The 19,360-nt window shown below is 40.9% G+C and overlaps 2 protein-coding genes across 2 annotated transcripts in view; one reads left to right on the top strand and one right to left on the bottom strand.

Annotated features, from left to right (window-relative positions):
• megf6 (multiple EGF like domains 6) overlaps positions 1-19,360 on the bottom strand; it is a 53,144-nt gene that overhangs the window by 11,904 nt on the left and 21,880 nt on the right. The window contains exons 9-24 of the mRNA XM_054619220.1: positions 18,622-18,744; positions 17,409-17,546; positions 17,177-17,299; positions 16,626-16,748; positions 16,288-16,527; positions 16,020-16,148; positions 12,706-12,834; positions 12,124-12,252; positions 7,078-7,212; positions 6,458-6,592; positions 5,333-5,458; positions 4,884-5,015; positions 4,529-4,657; positions 4,319-4,450; positions 3,769-3,897; positions 131-259 (exon numbers count right to left, since the gene is read on the bottom strand). Coding sequence (XP_054475195.1) covers positions 131-259; positions 3,769-3,897; positions 4,319-4,450; positions 4,529-4,657; positions 4,884-5,015; positions 5,333-5,458; positions 6,458-6,592; positions 7,078-7,212; positions 12,124-12,252; positions 12,706-12,834; positions 16,020-16,148; positions 16,288-16,527; positions 16,626-16,748; positions 17,177-17,299; positions 17,409-17,546; positions 18,622-18,744 — 2,181 coding nt within the window. The remainder of the gene's footprint in view (positions 1-130; positions 260-3,768; positions 3,898-4,318; positions 4,451-4,528; positions 4,658-4,883; positions 5,016-5,332; positions 5,459-6,457; positions 6,593-7,077; positions 7,213-12,123; positions 12,253-12,705; positions 12,835-16,019; positions 16,149-16,287; positions 16,528-16,625; positions 16,749-17,176; positions 17,300-17,408; positions 17,547-18,621; positions 18,745-19,360) is intronic.
• On the top strand, positions 8,989-11,672 carry LOC129107769 (EH domain-containing protein 2-like). Its single transcript, XM_054619344.1, has 6 exons — positions 8,989-9,209; positions 9,328-9,504; positions 9,741-9,838; positions 10,241-10,653; positions 10,752-10,916; positions 11,019-11,672. Exons 1-6 carry the CDS (start codon positions 8,989-8,991, stop codon positions 11,577-11,579), a joined length of 1,635 nt encoding a protein of 544 aa, XP_054475319.1. The 3' UTR covers positions 11,580-11,672.

Genomic DNA, 19,360 nt, shown 5'->3' on the forward strand with positions numbered 1-19,360 from the left:
AATGGCAAAGTCTCATTATAGAGATAATTGTTCACAAACACATCGTAGATGTGTTTAAGGAGAGGATGTCGTGATGGGCTGCAGCGAGGGCCTCCCTCACACCCCGTTTTAATGATGTGGCTTCCATTACCCAGAATGCAGTGTGGTCCTGCCCAGCCGGCGGTGCACAGGCAGGCTCCTGTGATGTGGTGGCAGTGGGCACCGTTCCTGCACTCGCACATCTGGCCACAGTCAAGACCGTAAAATCCGTCCGGGCACACTGTGGGCCGAGATAAAACATCCGACTGGTTAGAACTGGCAGCTTCACAGAAGAGGAGAGGAAAAGGTCGACATGCCAACTTTTCTTATTTTTTTTTTAGTTCTTTCTCTTCCCTTCCTCATCTCTCACTCTCTCCTCCTACTCTCCCTCTCTGTCTTACCACCTACTGGAAATACAAATATCAAATTGCAGTACCACGCTGCGGCTGTTCATTTGCAGAGCGTCTGCGTTCGTTAAGTGAGCTCATGTCCCACATGTGCGGTGGATCTGGGCCACATCAAAGTCGGAGGCAGCTCGGAGGCCGTTCTGTTTCAGGGGGAAGAGGGGGCACAGAGAGCCGGTAATTAGAGCACCTGCTGAGTCAACAGACCCCACCAAGACATGGCAAAACAAAGCCAGGTTACTCTGCCCCCCCCCAAACACACATGTACACATACCTACAGTATCGCTGCTGATGCAAGGAGATGCCAGTGTAAGGGTCTGTTTCTCATTCTCAACAAGAGACAGAAATCGTTTAAGTGTGGGTAGAGTCAATTGACACTCACTAAGTTTGGTAAACATAGTGCCTCCAATACACAAGAACCTAGCCAGAGGCAGCGGGATAAATGTGCCTTTCCACTACTGAGGCCTAAATATTGTCCTTAAGTATGACTTCACCAGAGCAGGAAAGAATGACTGTGTTTATTCACGGCTTATTTTTGATCGCTGAATTTGTCACTGTAGAGATCACATTCCAACTAAAGAATAATAGTTGTATTATGCAATATAAAAAAGTTTTTCCATTCTTGTTTTTATTTACAGAAGCGCTGCTCTTTGCGCTGACAAAGTTTGAGTGATTGACAGCGGTTGCAGACATTTCTTTTTTCTCTTTTCTTTTGCAGTAATATATGAGAAAATCTGGTAAAGGTTTGGGTAGAGTCTGTCCCAATTATTGCAGCAGCCAGCTGTTTTTTTTATTTAATTTATGTGCTATACCTCTTCTATCTAAGGAAAGCAGTGGACCATGTTACCAAAGGAAGCCACAAATTGGGAGGGCAACATAACTGTGTAACTTGGTGGTTTTATGTATTTTAAATGCCACAGTACTCGGGGTGTTTCCCTACAGTTTATGCATCATACCCTCATTCTACAGCTACAGTTGATGATGCTGTCCACTCCTCCTTTTTTTTTGCCCTGAAGGCCTCACATTGTGAAAAGCATCCTCCCTGCTCAGCAGTTTCTGGCATGGCCATTGCTGTGTTCCCACGCTGACAGCGTGACGTCTTTGCCTGCCTCTGTAGTGGTTAGGCTGCAATGTTATTAAAGCCAGTCCACTATGAATGCTGTCATTTTAACCCAGCTGTACATTAGGTCTGTGGTGGTACTGTAGCAAAATCGTTAATTATTTTCTCTTTATTGTTGCGATAGAAATTGCAGACACCATGGCAACATATTTCTTTCTTTGGGGAAAACGTTTCAGGAATGCTTCTCTGAAACATCTTTTATATTACAGATGGCACGGCGCTCAACGCATCTATGATGATAAAAAATAAACATAAAACATCTCAGATGAGTGATACACCCCTTTTAATGAGGTCTTTATTCCAGGCACAGTAATCACCTCAACATGTTAAACACTTCCTTTTCAAGTGCAGCAGACAAAGTTTACTGGAGCACACAAACTGTACAATAAATCTTCAGGGGATGTACCGACACCTCTGAATTGCAAAGTTTATTATTTGTTTATGCCAGCAGGGGGCGACTGGTTTCCATATTAAACACAGAGAAGCAATCTGTCATCGGATATTAGGACAGTGTCTGCAAGTGTTTGTAAGTAGAGACTCTTCCCTCTGAGTCTTTGTTTATGAGTAGGCACAGAGGATTCGGTCCACCACCGCACGCACACACACAGACACACACACACACTGTTTCATCGCTGAAGACTCCATCTCCAGACTAAATGAGCTCTTTAAGACAGGCGGATTATTTCCAGATCTCTGGTTGTGTAAGAGCCACTGCTGTCAGCCCATAAAGCAGGTCCAGGGACCACACAGCCGGGGGAGAGCAGACCACAGAAACAGAGCGGATAGAGAGAACATAGAATAAAACTTCCTGGTGCCATTCAGGGTCTATACACTGGAAAAGGTCAACAAAACAACCCTGTTTCTTCCACAATAACGCGGATGTTCAAGTTCTTTTTACTGCGACCAAATGAACTGTTTTGATGCAAACATCAAAGCTGCAGACCAGAAAACGGAACACGATTCACGTTAATTAAAGAGGTGGTCCGGTCTGCAGGACCCATGTCAGCACAATAGCTTGTTTCCTCTGACGAAACCCGAATGTTTAGCATCAACCAGAGGAATGCTTACTGAAAGTATGCATTTTGCCATAGCAACACGCTCTCTGAGTCTTGCACTTGAAACCTTTTGAGTGGACGAATATCGCCCACATAGACTCAAACACTAAAAAGACAAATACATCTCTTTCCATTTTAATTCTGTGAAACAGATATGAACTAAGAGAGATCTGGTCCTTCTCACAGCACAGGCCTCTTCCTGACTTTTCCTGAAGGAAGAGGCCCAGCAGAAGACTGAGAAACTGGACACCTCTGTTTGAGGAGAAAAGGCCTTCAGAAAACAGAATCTGTGCAGACCAATAGTCCTATTTCCACATGCGACGTCCAATCAGAGTGACGTCTACGTCTGAGGCCATTAGACTGTTATGACTAAAGATGTGAAGCTCTGCTCTAGTGTGACATGGCCGTGATTTACGATGCCCCGTGCACTACGAAGGTGGTATGAATTTCTGGGCCTGGTAGTACACTTACACTAAATCTTGAACTTTGTAATAACACGAGGCCACTTCAAGTCAAAAGACTATAATCAAGAACAAATCTATTGCACTATTACGTTGGTATGTCTTGTCGTTCAGTAAAAATATGTTGAGAATAATATTTGTTACATGAAAGGTTTCCTGAGGCAGGATGCTTGAAAAGACTGCAGCCTGTGAAATACAGTCCATCTATTCCAAAATGATAAATAAGGATTTGTGTGGTTTTAAAATGGCTTTGCTTATGACATTTCATGGACAATCTGACGATTCATTAAATCTGTGTGAAGATTCACTCAAACTGTGATTCAGAAAGTTGTCCTGCGGCGCCCTCTAGTGTATTAAGACCAGTGATTTCATATGTTATGGAGAGGAGTGTCCTAAGTCTTAAGAAAAAATAGCAACACTATATTTTCCAAAGGTTTTATAATTGTAGAAGGGAAACAAAAACACACATTTTAGTAAAAGGTGCACAGGACTTTCAAAAAATGCTCTCTTGTACATTGATAGTAACCTTGTTGTTCATATTACTTCAATAAAAAGTGCCAAATGCACCTTAAATCAATCTTTCATGTCTCTAACTCTGATTAAAGGTTCAAATGACTCAAAAAATATAAAAAAGTTGATATGGCTTCACTTTGTCACATAAGATTCCATCAGGAATAGTACTCACTTATATGAAACAAAAGAAATCTTACTTTTTTCACAGTAAGTGCCAGCATATCCAGGTGAACATGTGCAAGCTCCACTCACATGGTCGCACAGGGCTCCGTTCTCACACTGGCACTGCTGGAAACAGTCCTGCCCATAACTGCCATTCACACACCCTGTCCGTGAACAAATGAGAGAGGCAGATCAAGAGGGATTTAGCAAAACTATATTGTAAATTTTAAGCATTCAACCAAATGTAGCCAGCTTAAAAAAACTCTGTCTCACAGGGAATACTATCTTGAGTTATGTCATGTTGTACTAAATAGAGCTCCTGGAGGTACATCCAGAAATGTAGAAGCTTTACATAAACTACTTAAATCTCTTAATATATAGTATAATCCCAAATCCTGGGAAATATACAGAAATCACTGAAATAAAAACATGTTATAATAAAATAAATTATTCAGGAAATTACTTTCAGGATTGTAAATGAGCTCTAAAGATTGTTATACGTGATGATCACCCCATGGGGGCAGTGTGTACTAAAATATATCTTGTGACGTAGATAAATGTGTGACGTTTAAGAAGTAAACTTACTCTTTTCACAGCGTTCTCCAGTGAAGCCGGCCTCACACGCACACCGACCGGTGACCGGGTCACAGCCCAGGGAGATCTCTTTGCACCGGCACTTATTGAGACACTCATGGCCCCAGTAACCAGACTTGCATGCTATGAAGGTCAACAAATGTTGAGATATGTTCAATGGTGCATTATGATTTTTTAAATAAGGATAATTACAGTTCTTACATGTTGCACAGTCATGGCCTGTTTTGCCAGGAGGGCAGATGCATCGTCCAGTCTGTGGGTCACAAGTTATATCCGGGTGGCATGAACAGCGCTTGAAACAGCCTGGTCCATGGAAACCTGGGGGACACTCTGTACACAAAACGACATTTATAGTTTAATGCTTTAGTGATCCACTCTTTTTGACTAACACATTGTTAGTAAATGTTTCATTTAATAATATAAATTATATATTATATCAAATAATTTATATTTTGTTATATAAAATATAAATTAAACTTTAGTAAACTACACAAAAATAATGTAAAAAGTGTAAAAATAATGTAAAATATGTATTATATATATATATATAACTCACCATTTTGGCAGAGGTTCCCCGTGAATCCTGGTTTGCAGTCACACACTCCAGTCTGCTTGTTGCAGGAGCCGCTGTTCTCACATTTAGGACATGGTGACTGACACTTCAACCCAAAGAATCCATCAGGGCAGTCTGGGGAGCACCAAGTATTTTTCAGATTTAGGAAGCAGTAAGCCACTTATGTTAGTTATTTCTCTGTTAAGTCCTAATGCCACTTATGCTTGGATGTTTTGGGGGATAAAATGTATTAAATGACAAGTAAGCTACACAGCGAAGGAATTGGTTCGGTTTAAAAAGGCAACAAACAACACAAACGTCCTGGTGGTTCGGTGGGCTTATGATAATACTGAGGTCAGTGAGTGCGAACAGTTCAGCATAATTAGGTTAAAATGTCCTAAAGCTAATACAGAAATTCAATGGAACATAAGAAACAAAACTAAAAAAAAAACCTTCGTGACAGGAGGGTCCCGTCTTCCCAGCAGGACATATGCACTGTCCAGTTACAGGATCACAAGCAGCTCCTCCACAGTAGCAGGTCAGACGACAGCCATTGCCATAGCTCTGTGATTGGCAGGCTAGCAAAACACAAGAGATTCAAACATTAAAAACAGAAGCATCAGTTGCACACAAAAAAGATACAAGACCGGATTGCATAGCATTGCAAAAGGAGAACTGCAGAACTAAAATTTTGGGAAATACTCAATCATTTTCTGTTTATTTATTCAGCCTCTGCCAAAAAGCCACTGCAGTAGTAACTGAAGTAAATTACCCCTGTCATGACCTGGCCTGCAACTGAAGATAAATACAATCCAGAAGATGTGGATTCCTTTTTTTTTTATTTGGCTTTGACAAACCCAGCAAGCCGAGGCCTGGACTGTGCATTAGTGCTGACATACTGTTAAACTGCTTTGCTAGTCAACTCCACGGAGACACAGAGTCATGTTTTTACCAGAAGCTCCTGAACAATATTCAGTATCACTCTAGGTCACCACACAGAGTGTTGAGCTTTCTGTCAAGCAGCAGAGTAAACAGACAGAGGACATTCTGCTTTGGAGACACACTCATATCTTTGGGTGAACACCTGCACTGACCAGGTGAATTAAAATAGAAAGTGTAATTTATGTCACCAACTAAATCCACTTAATCCATCAAAGGCAGCAGAGAATGAATATAAAAGAATAAAGATAGATTTATAGGTGAAGTGGAAAAGATTGTGACTAAGGTTGAAAACATTCCGAAACCCATAACTCAAAACATCAGAAAGGGCACACATTTACACATGATGTAGGCAAACAATAACCACACATGTAGACACGTGTCGGTGTAGAAGCCCACGCACTTCACATAACCACAAATATGCGTAAAGTAAGACAATGATCCTTTCACTTTAAAGTTTATGGCCACATGAGAGCGCTGTGGAGTCGAGATTTTAGGGGGGGGAGTCATAAATTAACAGTAATGTATTTAAAATATTTGAAAAGTTAAAAAAAACAATATGCAATATGCAACAATATTTAACTAATTTTTAGTTTGACGCACAGTGTAAATTGCGTTAAAACAGCTCTTTGTCTCACCCAGCTGACATTTATCTCCATGAAGGCCTGCAGGACAGCGCTGACTGCATTCTCCGGTCTTGGGGTCACATGACCCTCCACCTGGACAGTCACATGGCTGCTCACAGCCTGCACCAAAGAAGCCAAGCTCACATTCTATATTGGGACATAAACACATAACAACAACCAAAGTGGGAAACATTAACGGACAATCTCAACGCACACTTCCAAACATTCTGTGACAAGTTATTAGGATTTTAACCAGCGATTGACTTGATTCTGTGATCACTGTCTCTAGGAGCAATCACAGAAACGTCTTAAACTGCTTTTTCTTTGTAGACCAATCAGTTAAAATGGCATTGCAAGGATGCTGCATGGCTCAAAGTGTATTTCCCCTCAGCTGCTGACGTTGCTGCACCAGGAAATACACTTTAATGATGTTTCAAGCTGTGAAATGTTCAACACAGTAATACGTCCACTAAATCCATTTGTGGCTGAGAATTGCGAGTTAGGCAGTTTACCTAAAAACTGTGTGGAGGAAATGTAACCAATCTAAACCATTCATTTTTTTTAGAATCTGAAGCTGCATGCTGAGGTAGTAGTTAAATACATGAGTTGGGTGTTTTGAGAAGAGCTTATACCTTTCTCACACTGTGGGCCGTGGTATTCAGCCTTACAGAAACAGCTCCCTGTTTTGGGGTCACAGCCAGTGGAATGTTCTTGAACACAGTCACATTCCTTGGAACAGCCTGCACCGTGTGTCCACCTGGGACAAGCTGAGGGGCGGACGAGATCCGTTTGAAAACAGACAAAAAGCACAAGTTAGGTCGACAATGTTCTCAGGATGATTGTTGGGATGCAACTAGGTACATTACAGTACTTGAGAAAATGTAAGTACATCTTACAGGCCAATATTGTGTTTTTACTCTGTAGTTAGTTGTCAATCATGTTTCTTTCAGGGTTGAAAAAAAATGATCATACTTCTTAAGCTAAATAAGCTATTTAAACCCTTGGAGGGGCTGCAAAATGCGTTGTCACAAAGCCGAACACAGGGCTGTTTTCCTTTAGAGATACATGGTTCTCACAGGACAGGGACACCGTACACCGTACAGCAGTGAAAACAAATTTCACACATTTATGCAGTATTAATATCAATTCAGACACACCATAAAGCAAAACACTAATCATGACCCTTTCATGGCACAATAAGTACTTTCATTTTGAATGACTTACTTTTGCTTAAACAAGGTTTTGAGCAGGACTTTTACTTGTAACAGTATTTCTACCCTTTGTGTTGCTACTTTTAAAGGAACAATGAGTAGGATTTGTCGTTTACAATGTGGAAAACCATCATTCAAAGTTGGCCCCTCCAAACCAGCCCAACAATACCGGAAGTGCAAGCTCCCTGACCACAGTTAAGGTTATGAAGCTCCCTAGCTGCTGAAAGACAACCCCAGATTCACTCCCATTTTGGAATAAGCTTTGTCTGATTGTCTCACTGTTATTTTTCAGTTTGGTCTGCAGTGGCCTCCTCTTGGATCCGCGGCTATGTTCTGGCACTTGGTCGCTACGTTTTTATAGAGGTTGACGCCTAGAAACGTCCTGAAAAAACAAGCAGAGGACAGGGTCTCTGCAGATGCAGACACGGCCACACACTTCTAGTAGGTCATAATACATAATTGAGAGGGATTATTTTTGTCTATTTTTGAGTTTATACATTGTTTTTTAAGGAAAATCTGCCTTTAAGTAGGATCTGAATACTTCTTCCACCACTGTTTATGAGATTTTACAAAACATATAGCCATAAAAAAAAAATCTGAAGTTAAGCAAAGAAAGTAAATTATCATAGCAACTTTTGTTTGTTAAAGCGAAGGTGGTAAAAGTTAATTAAGAAAAGAATGTTCAAATAAAACCTCTACTATCAGATTACATTTTACTATGAGCCAAAACAAACACACCCAACCACCATGTTATCACAACATAATACATCTGCAAGTTAAAGTCATGTGACCGCTGCCTCCTGTTTGACTTGGTTCATAGAACTTCATTCAAAAAGATTGTGCATCATTCATTGTTACTGCTGTATAATACTAATCTAATTTGAGACCAGGCTGACTATTTGGGCAAGATCTGTCCTACGAACTTTGTTGTGTTGTCTGTAGATTTCTGCAGACTTAATCACATTAGTAGAAGCACTGAACAAATTGATGAAAAGTGTTATGAAAGACTTTTAAGACTGAAGCACTGCCACATCATCACTCTGTGTTTAGAACAATCTGCATGAATTTAGCCAAGGTTCTCCCTACTCAGCGACAAAAAAACAAAACTGAACTCCACTCCACCCTGTCCCTCTCGACATTGGCTCTATGTTAGGTGCAGCTGCAGGCTCTGGTTACACCCTCTCCACCCTCTTAATGTCCCGCTGCAGGATGGAGCAGACAGCTGTGAGAATTTGATAATATTCCTTGTGCACATTCTTCCATTATTCGGTTTTGGTCTTAGAAGAGTGAACAGCTTTCACACCGAGAAATTAAGAGCAAAGATTCATCACCATGTCAATTCGGAGGCTTAGGAGCAACCCTAAAACACTGGGGGATGTGAATTTAGTGACAGAGGAGCTGAAGAATCTTTATTTTAAGAGGCTGCTACCGATAGAGAAATACTACTCCTTCCATCACTTTCATTCTCCGAGCTATGAGGACGCAGAGTTTGACAACAAACCGATGGTCTTGGTGATGGGTCAGTACTCAACAGGAAAGACAACTTTTGTCAGGTAAGAATCAGAACATCCACACTTTTTTAAAACTGCAGATCTTTGCATGTATTCTGCTGAATGTATTTAACTGATGTGCTGAGGGTAATAATGTTGTTATTGGTGGTTTGGACTTCAGATATCTCATAGAACAAGATTTTCCTGGGAGCAGAGTTGGGCCAGAGCCAACCACTGACTGCTTCACTGCCCTCATGCATGGCGAGGTGGAAGGAGTCATCCCTGGCAATGCACTCACAGTGGACCCGAAGAAGCCCTTTCGCCACCTCGACCCATTTGGAAATTCTTTTCTGAACAGGTGATGCTGTAGGAATCAACAGACTGAAAGAGAGAGGGGGAAGGGAAGATATTCCTCTTTCTTTTCCTTTACTTGGAGATATTTGAATACTTCTGCCTTTATTAGATTAGAAGTACTAAAACAAACATTGCAGGGTAAAGCTATTTTATCCTTTGTATTCAATAAATAAGGGCTAGGGGGAAATAGTAAAGAGGTTGTTTTGAATGCTTTATGTTGAGGCATTTTCTTCTTTGAAGGTTTCAGTGCGTTCAGATGCCAAATCAAATCCTCGAGAGCATCAGCATTATCGACACACCGGGCATCTTAACCGCTGCTAAAAGAAAACTGAGTCGAGGTGAGACAGAATACTTTTCTAATTTCCTTTCAGTAGAATAATTGGATCTTCTTCTACTTTCATATATTCAGTTTTAGAAAGTTGGAAAGCATTGTTGCTATCATGATTGACGTTCCTGGTAAGAGAAGAGTCATTGCAGAGGCAATAAAATAATATTTGAACACTTGAAGCCAGAAGCACAGCAGATGAAAGTTGGGGTGGAGATGAAAGATTTGGGTGGAGACGAGCAGTGAGTAACTAAGCAGTCTTCGATTTGTTTTATGAACACATTAATCTGTGGGTGTAACTGAGAGTGAGGGGCCTCTGGGATATGTATGTTCCTCTAGGTGTTGAGTCAGTGAGGCTTGCCCGATCACATACTGTCTTAATAAAATCCCCAGTGTTTTCATTCTTTATCCCCAGGCTACGACTTCCCAGCAGTGCTGCGCTGGTTTGCAGAGCGTGTGGATCGAATCATCCTGCTGTTTGATGCACATAGACTAGAGTTCTCTGATGAGCTCACTCGGGCCTTTGGGGCCCTCTGCGGCTATGAGGACAAGCTGCGCGTCGTTCTCAACAAAGCTGACAGGGTGGACTCGCAGCAGCTCATGAGAGTGTACGGCTCCCTCATGTGGTCGCTGGGGAAAGTCTTTCGTACCCCCGAAATCTTGAAGGTTTACATTGGATCTTTCTGGTCAGAGCCCAGGCAGATATGTGACCACTACCAGCTGCTAGAGCTTGAGGAGGAGGATCTTTTGGCCGACATAAGGAACCTGCCGCGCAATGCTGCAGTACGCAAGCTGAATGACTTGGTAAAGAGGGCACGCTTAGTAAGGGTAAGATATCTCATATGTTCAATTCAATGCCATTTTTTACATACAAGTATTTACAAATTGAGATGCAGTTTTGATGATTATTTTATCTCCCCTCCTAGGCACATGCTCATATTATCAGCTATCTAAAACAGGAGATGCCAACAATTTTTTGCAAAGAAAGCAAGAAGCACAATCTGATTTACCAACTTCCGGTGATTTTCACCAAAATCCAGCAACAGCAGCGAGTCCCAGCGGGCGACTTCCCCGACTGCACCAAGATGCAGGTGGAACATTACTTTTTAATTGCTGTCTAAATATAATATTATCAGAATGTATTCACCTAAATGTGTTCTGTGAGCTTAACATGTGATTGTAAACCTTTTCAGGAGAAACTTTTGGGTCAAGATTTCTCAAAGTTCAAGACACTGAAACCAAGTCTGATGGCCTCCTTGGATAAACTCCTGACCACTGACATAGCAAACCTGGTGCCTTTACTTCAACAACAAGAACTGATAAAGAAATCCCTCCCTGGTGTGTTGGACGGTGAGTTTTTGGGAACATTCAGGCCCGAGCATTACAAGAGAGATCCTTTCAAGGAACTCAAAAGAGACGAGGAGAGCAGTGAGACATACTTTGACGAGTGGGCGGTGGAGAGGTACAAGCCAAAGTACGATGAGATTTTCTTCAACCTCAGTCCAAACGGGGGCAAACTGAGCGGCACCAAAGTCAAAGAGTGGATGACCACCACCCTTCTGCCCAACTCTGTGCTTGCTCACATCTGGAGGCTGTCTGATGTAGATGGGGATGGCATGTTGGACAATGAGGAGTTCGCTTTGGCGGTCCACCTTATTGAGGGAAAACTAGAGGGCCACTGGCTCCCCCGAGAGCTGCCGTCTCACCTGGTGCCACCGTCAAAACGGTTAAGTTCAGCCAGCGATGAAGAGTAAAACATGACACTGAAAGGAAGCTTAGGCTCTATGTACAGTATTTGTACAATTTGTACATAATTTATAAATAATGTAATAAATGTAGCCTAATCTCACAGTAGCATATTAAAAAAACTAACAAAATGCACACAGCATGTTAATGAACCCGAGAAGGATTTATTCATTTGTATTTTTATCATCATTATGTCACCATACCTAAAGATTACCATTGATGGTTTGGATCTTTTAATTTTACTTCTTTACATCAAATATCCACCGAAATGAGCAGCAATGATCTTAAATTAGGTGTTAATTTTTTTGCAAATTTACTAATAAAGGATTATCTTATTTTATCTTATTTTCCTTTTGGTGATACATTTGTTTCACCTTACACGTAAGAGTTGATCATATCTCACATAATCCTAATGTATTTTTTAATCAATGGTGTAAACTTGTAAAGATGACTTGCCAGAATAATTTAATTATTTGGGATTGCATCATCATCATCATAATCATCTTCACCATTATGCAGTGGGTATTATGATAAGGTCGGGTTGGTACTCACGCAGGTGGCAGAAGCGTCCGTATAGTCCCGGAGAGCACAGGCAGCCTCCATACAGACGATGGCAATGTCCGTTGTTTGGGCAGTTGCACTTTTTTCTGCAGTTCCTCCCGAAATAACCCTTTGGACAACCTGTAAACATGAACAATGACACTTTAGGATGGATGCCCACTTCTGGAAAATAAGCTCCATTGTGAGAAGAGCCACATTATAGTTATAGTCAAAGTCATGTGACTGGGGTGCCTATCTGAAATTGTAAGACTTGTGAGATCTGTGGTAGTGTCGAGCAACAGTTTGCAAGACCAATTATTTTTCTGGCTTTTCTCAAATTTGTGCTTCTGTCTTTTTAAATACTCTGCTTTGATTCTTTCAGAAAATGTCCAAATTAAACAATTTTAGAGGATGTAATCACTTCCATTGGACTTCTTATAACTAACAGACGCACAGCCTGTGACAGGGCCGTAAAGCAATATTGCTTCAAATAAAGGAGCAAAAGGAATTTTAAAAAATTGTCTGGGACCACCAACGTAGTGCCTGGTTGTTGTTTTAACACGTGTGTGCGTGTGCGTGCGCATGTGCACAAACCATCCTCGCAGAGCAGGCCCTGAACACCAGGGGGGCAGAAACACTTCCCGGTCAAAGGGTCACACGAGCCTCCATTCTGACAACGGCACAGGCTGTTACAGGCCTGCCCAAAGGTCCCCTGTGGACAAGCTGGAGCAGGAGAGGGGAAAGAGCATTGACACCTTAACAGTTGCAGTATAACTTAATGAATCAAACTGTGGGGACTTCCTTTGACACAGAAACACAGACTTATAAGTGATAGAAAAGAAAGTACAGCAGCCAAAGAAAGGTTTATTGTTAAAAATGCAGTCAACACTTCCACCTTCCATCCTGTCTTTCCCCATGATGTGTGCCCTTCTGACTCTTTTAATCCCTCTGGCCTTGTTGGCAATTACAACATGAACCAGCTGGTGGTTTTAAGATGTGCTAAAGTGTTACAATTAATCAAGTGAAAGTCTGCTTTAATTCCATGTCACACTTTCTTCACAGCAATTTTATGTCACTCCATGGGAAGATAAGCTAATTAAAATTATTCAGTGGAGGTAACGGCATTAAAGATACGGAATACACATTACAATTAACATATAAATGATGAGCAGGAAGAGAGAATATCTCCCATGCACCAGACATGATTTGAACATCTGGAAATGCAACCATAGTAAATGAACAGTGCAGTGGGGTGGGGCTATGGGTTATTGATTCTGCTTCATAATGACGGAAAAATTCTCTGGTGGTGGGGCATGTTGAGGCAACATGAGAAACACAAAGAGTTATTGAAATAGCACAAAATGCTTATATTTCACTAGCAACTACATGAAAGGTGGACAAGTTGCTTTGGATATGATTCAAGGCCATTTGCTTCTCTGTTTGGCCTGAATTTTTATTTTTTTAATCAGGGTTTAGATGTAAAGAAGCCTACACTGATTATGTAACCATCATTTCTTTTTTTAGTGTTGGAAAAGTGTTCATTTCATAGTCATTAACATCAACAACATCAAATCTAAAAGGACTAGTCTTCAAATACATATTTGAATGGATTTTTAAACTCTTTTTTCCCCCTTATCTTATAATGTTTTCTCAGATTTGGACCGGAAAATAGCATTATTCTTTCTGGAAATAAACATATTAGATGTTGTGGACATGGATATTGGCAAGGGTATTTTTTATTATAACTGCTTTCTACTGTTTCTGAAGCTTGTCCAGGTTTACTTGCTTCTCCAGTAAAAGGAAACATTTATTTTTTGCTAAGCCAGATGGAGTATTGTTTCCTTTGTTTTGAAGCTGAGCTTCCCAGGATGGATCTTGGTTTTGCATCTTCAAGCTGTTGGGGTATGAGTGTGCGGTGGGCTCTTTCAGTTTGAAGAGTTGTTTTTGTCAGGGAACGTCAAGACTTTTTTATGGTAACCTTTCCACAAAGGAGATCTTGGTTGACGATTTTCTGCTCCGACAGTATATTCTAATGTTCTCACGTCTGGAACAGCTCTCATGGTTAGTTATTTTGGCATCTATTTTGACTAGCTTCAGCTTTTTATGATATCCTCTGTGATTTGGATTCACTCCTCAACTTTCATTATGCCCTCTTTAACCTCATCCAGTCCCTTAATTTCCTCAAGCTGTTTATTATCATCCTTGTGAAAAACAACTGGCTCTTTGCAATGCACCACCATTACTTTGCATGCATGTATAGTTCCTCATTGTGTACTTCTGGTTGCTGTGTTTTTCTTGTTTTAAGCCTGGTATATTCATTGTTATTCTCCTTTAAATTCAAGTTCATTTTGATAGAAAGAATGCACTTTAACTCATTGGGAACAGCCATCTTGGCGGTGTTTAACCCAGAAGTCGTAAACCATAATTTCTTATGTTGACATGATAACTCTGATCCATCACATAAATAGTAATGAAGAAGATTGTCTAGAAGAAAAGTATTTTTAAAGATTTTTTTTTTTTTATCCAACGGAGATGTAGATTGTACAATGGGGACTATAGCACAACATACTATAATACCATGATACGGCATTTAGAGAAAATTAATTAATTATAATTCTTTCTTGTAGCTATGAATTCCTAACATAAGATTGAATTGAAACCTATCATGTAAGTTAAGACAAAGTAAAATATTTTGCCTCTCTAAAGCCAAACTCGTTTGATCAATACAACTTTTTTGTATTCTACCAATGTCTAGATCATCGCCTCCAGGTTGGGCATCTAAACACTGCCACCTCAGTAGCCTGTTTCTAAAAGTGATAGATTACTTCTAACGGACTTGTCCCACATGGCTCTCCATTTATGATTACCGGCCTGACTCGGGTTCAGACCAAAGACAGCCATTAATCATGGAGCTGGATGGGAACAATGGGGCCTTGCTTGCTAACCCAGTAGTGGACATCCTTGGCCTCAGGCTGTGCTCTTGCTGTGGGCCCTGGCCTCGCTCCAATAGCAGACAGATTGATTCCCCTGGTGCTCTTATGTTCAGGAGCCCATAAACAACCCAGCCTCCCACACAGAGGAGCCGACAGGTTTTGATACATGGCCTTGGATCAATGCACACAGGGAGCTATCTCATCTCTCTCTCTAAATCTAGACCACATAGCTATGGGTAGTTCAGAATGACCTGTGGGGAAAATAAGGTTGTGTGTGTGTGTGTGTGTGTGTGTGTGTGTGTGTGTGTGTGTGTGTGTGTGTGTGTGTGTGTGTGTGTGTGTGTGTGTGTGTGTGTGTGTGTGTGTGTGTGTGTGTGTGTGTGTGTGTGTGTGTGTGTGTGCGCGCACTGTACTGTTGACAATATCCACTCGTCATGTATATGATCTGGGCATACATTTTTAATTTTGGTCTCCTGTCCATGCACATCTGAGAGTAATTTATTTTTTATGGTCTACAAAATAAAATATACGGTTCCCTAAACTTTTAAAGAAAGAGTTTGAAATTGTTTGGAAATAATCTTACTGACATTTATTGCTAAAAGTTAGATGAAAAATTGTTACAATCCATCCATTTACCACTGATGTTGTAGATATGAAGCTGCAGCCAACAGACAATTAGCTTAGCTTAGCATATGGACTGTATAGGGAAGCAGCTAGCTTGGCTCTGTGCAAGGGTACAACAGGCTGTATGGCAGATGTTGTTACCTGCGGCCATGTTAGCTGTTTTTCTCTGTTACCAGTCATAATGCCAAACTAAGCTAAACAACTAGTTGTACCTTCATAGTTAACAGACAGCTTTTCTCATACACTGTTTGAGCTATACCTACGAAAAGTAATGCATTGTAATTTGTTTTGTAAAGAAAAGATGTAACACACAATACACAGATGTTACTGTAGAATGTCCAATTAACTCACTCTGGTTACAGATGATCCCAGTCCATCCAGCTGAACATTCACATCGATCTGTGATTTCACTACACCTTCCATTCACACAGTCTTCACAGCTCACACTGCAGTCATCCCCAAACGAGCCATCTAGACACACTGAAAAAGAAACGTTCAGCTGAAAATACATTTTTCTTTCCATACCTTCTTGGTGTGAAGATTTATTTAAAAAAATGAAACAATTTGATTTCTCACCAGGCATACATCTTAGTGGCATCTCTCACGCTCTTTACCGTACCTATGCTGCTGTCCATTCTGAGCTCTCCTCGACGTTCCCTCTGGATCTCGTATTCTCTTTCACTGTCGCCACCGTCACTAAGATCCTCATAACTGTCGTAACTGGAGCGCAAGGCTGCTGTGTACTGCAGGAGTTGAGGAGCCTCGCGGAACAGCAGGTCTGGTAATCTGTGGACCTCCAGCTGCTCTTCCTCTTCTCCCTCCTCATCACTTTCTTCTTCCAGTTCTCTGCCATACAGAGCTAAAAACACAAAGAACAAAGTTAATCAAACAATTTTAGATGGTCGAATCCCTTGTGTTTTTCGATCCAAGGATAACTATTATACTGATGTCACTCACAAATGCAGGAGTGCTGGTCCTGATCCAAGCGGAAGCCCAGTTCACAGAAACATTCATATGTTCCCAGGGTGTTGACACAGTGGTGTTCACAGCCTGAGGTCTCTGCTAGGCACTCATCAATGTCTGAAAGAAGGATACACAAACAACGCATAAAAGAGTCATAATAATAGCAAAACTAAAGTGAAGCCATTGTCATTGGATGGAGGTTTGAAGACAACAGTTTTTTATTGGTGGTTTATAGATTCGATGGCAGACTGGTATTGCAGATCAACTTCAGATAGTCCTTGTCATTTTCATCCCATCAGATAAATACACTTTTCAGCATACTCATTTGATTAAACTATTCCTCACATCTGGCAGTTCTACTAGTTTGAGTAAAGTTTGCTCCTTTGTGAGCAAAAATTGTTTGTTTTCTGCTATGAATTGGCCTTGAAAGGCCTCATTTCTGATCAATCCGTTTATAAGCGACCACTGAGAATTTGTGCCTGCACAATTGTGCCACAACACAAAGAAAACTAAAAAAGCCCACGCTAACAATCTAGCACTCTTACCATCGCAGTGACAACCGTCTGGATTCAGTCTGTGGCCAGCTCTGCAGCTGCACTCGTAGCCGCCCGGGTAGTTTCTACAGAAGTGATGACAGCAGGAATCCCCGCTGGCGCACTCGTCACTATCTGAGGAAGGCCATGCAGTGGTATAGAGTTGCTTTAAACAAATGGCCAGAAAGACACAAGCAGAGCGTCACAAAGTGAATGAAAATAAAAGAGGAAGAGGAGTTCTTACCTACACAGGTCTTCCTGTCCCGGTCCAGCTGGTAACCGTGGTTGCAGGAGCACAGCGGTCCATTGGTGGTGTGCTCACAGTGATGAGAGCAACCTCCATTGTTCTTCTCACAGCTGTTGACGATCTCCATCTCGATGCCTGCAGGAGACAGTACCAAAACCACAATTAAAGCGCAGAGCTGAAACATAAGGACAGCGTTATGGGGCTGTTATGAGGACTTCTTTTTGTTTGTTCCAGTGGCAGCAGAGGGGAAGAAAAAAATCTTCTTAAACACAGATATAGATTAAATTACAAAGGAATTATTTCGGATTTTTTAGTGCACTTGCTTTTTACTGCCATGAATTTAGAGTGGACAATTTCATTGTATTATGTAAGGTATATTATTATCATTGCCATCCCAAAACAACCTAAAACTCTTGTTGTTTACTAAGAAAGGACAATTCATGCATTTCAAGATGGCTTAAAGGCAATATGCTTATTTCTGTCAAAAACAGTTTTTTGCAGTTATGAAGCAAATAATCATTCAATGATGCCAAAGTTAAAGTGTGAGTGTAGTCTATCCAGCTCTATCTGTTGGTAACAAATGACTGTACATCTGACCCATTAAAGTGGCAGCTTCTGATAAACAACGTGCTTCTTTATGGTTATGGTGATTACCAGCCGCAACGCTGGTATTGCCTTCACCTTGTGAGTCTGCTTGTGAATCATTATAGCAAAATGTGATTCTGGAGACACCTACTATATGACCAAACACCACAGGGACAGGTTTAAGTGCTTTGCTAGGCATCGATATTTCTCTCTGTCTGAGGGAAGATTTTGGTGCAGTCTCGAGACTTTGCAGATCTGTAGTGGAGATCAAAAATAAGGTCTAGTTCAAGATGGGTGTGGTAAGAGAAAGAACTCCAAAAGTAGAGGGGTAAGAAGTGGGCAAGGAGCCATTAGCCACCAAACTTTATGACCCTTGCCTGATTTGTGGTCGCGGCTGTTGTGATCTTATTGCAAGATTGCCAAGATTTGTTTATATTGTGTTGCATCTACGCCATTGAATACATGCATTCCAGTTTCCTTCCTTTCTTATTTACAAGATAAGTAAGTTTTAGGAGTTAAGTTATTTGAAGGATTTGCTCATTTGCAGAAGGTTACATGTTCAACAGTAAAGCTGGGATTTTTGGAAGTGTAATTTTAAGACTTCATTTCTATGGCCTTTACTTACGGTAGCACTGTTTCCCATCAGCACCAAGTTCAAAGCCCAGCAGACACACACAGCGGAAGGAGCCCAGCATGTTGACACAGCCATGGGAACACTTGGCATGGCCTGAACTGCACTCATCAATGTCTGTAGGAGACACCAAAAGATAAAACAGAAAATGTGCATAAAAAAGGCATTTTGGCAAAGTTCATATCAAAGATCTATCTTTTTAACAAAATTGCAAAACTCAAGAATCTATCTCAAGGTCATATTGAGACATATCCCAGAGCATGTTAGAGTTGATGTACGTCTTCTTGTCCTCGAATTAACTAGAATTAGGTAACCTTACGCAAATAGGTCATACATCAACTACAAATGTGAGGTAGTTGTGCCTCTAAGGAGCAGAGATAAAGAGAAACTTAACAATGTTTGGAGCTGGCTTTCTTACACTAAAGGCTAATGAACCAAACACACATACTGTCAAACTGTTACACAAGCATAAGGCTTCATAAATATGTTCCAGTGAACAAAATCTTCAAAACAGTGTAGCAAATACTTCCTCCAGCAGGAAGGCTTTGTCAGATCTCAGATTTCTCTGGCATCTATTTGTTAGCAAGAAAAAGTTTCTAACATTAGCCTTACAAATCACTACGGGTCTGTTGTTGTGCATATTTGCTTTCAAATGGAGGTTTTGTGTGGCTGTAACTTATGGAAAATCCAAAATGTGCTTCTGTTAAGTTGTAGCATATTTCAGGGAAAGGTT

This window comes from Anoplopoma fimbria, chromosome 1 (assembly GCF_027596085.1).
Source record: "Anoplopoma fimbria isolate UVic2021 breed Golden Eagle Sablefish chromosome 1, Afim_UVic_2022, whole genome shotgun sequence".
Lineage (NCBI taxonomy): Eukaryota > Metazoa > Chordata > Actinopteri > Perciformes > Anoplopomatidae > Anoplopoma > Anoplopoma fimbria.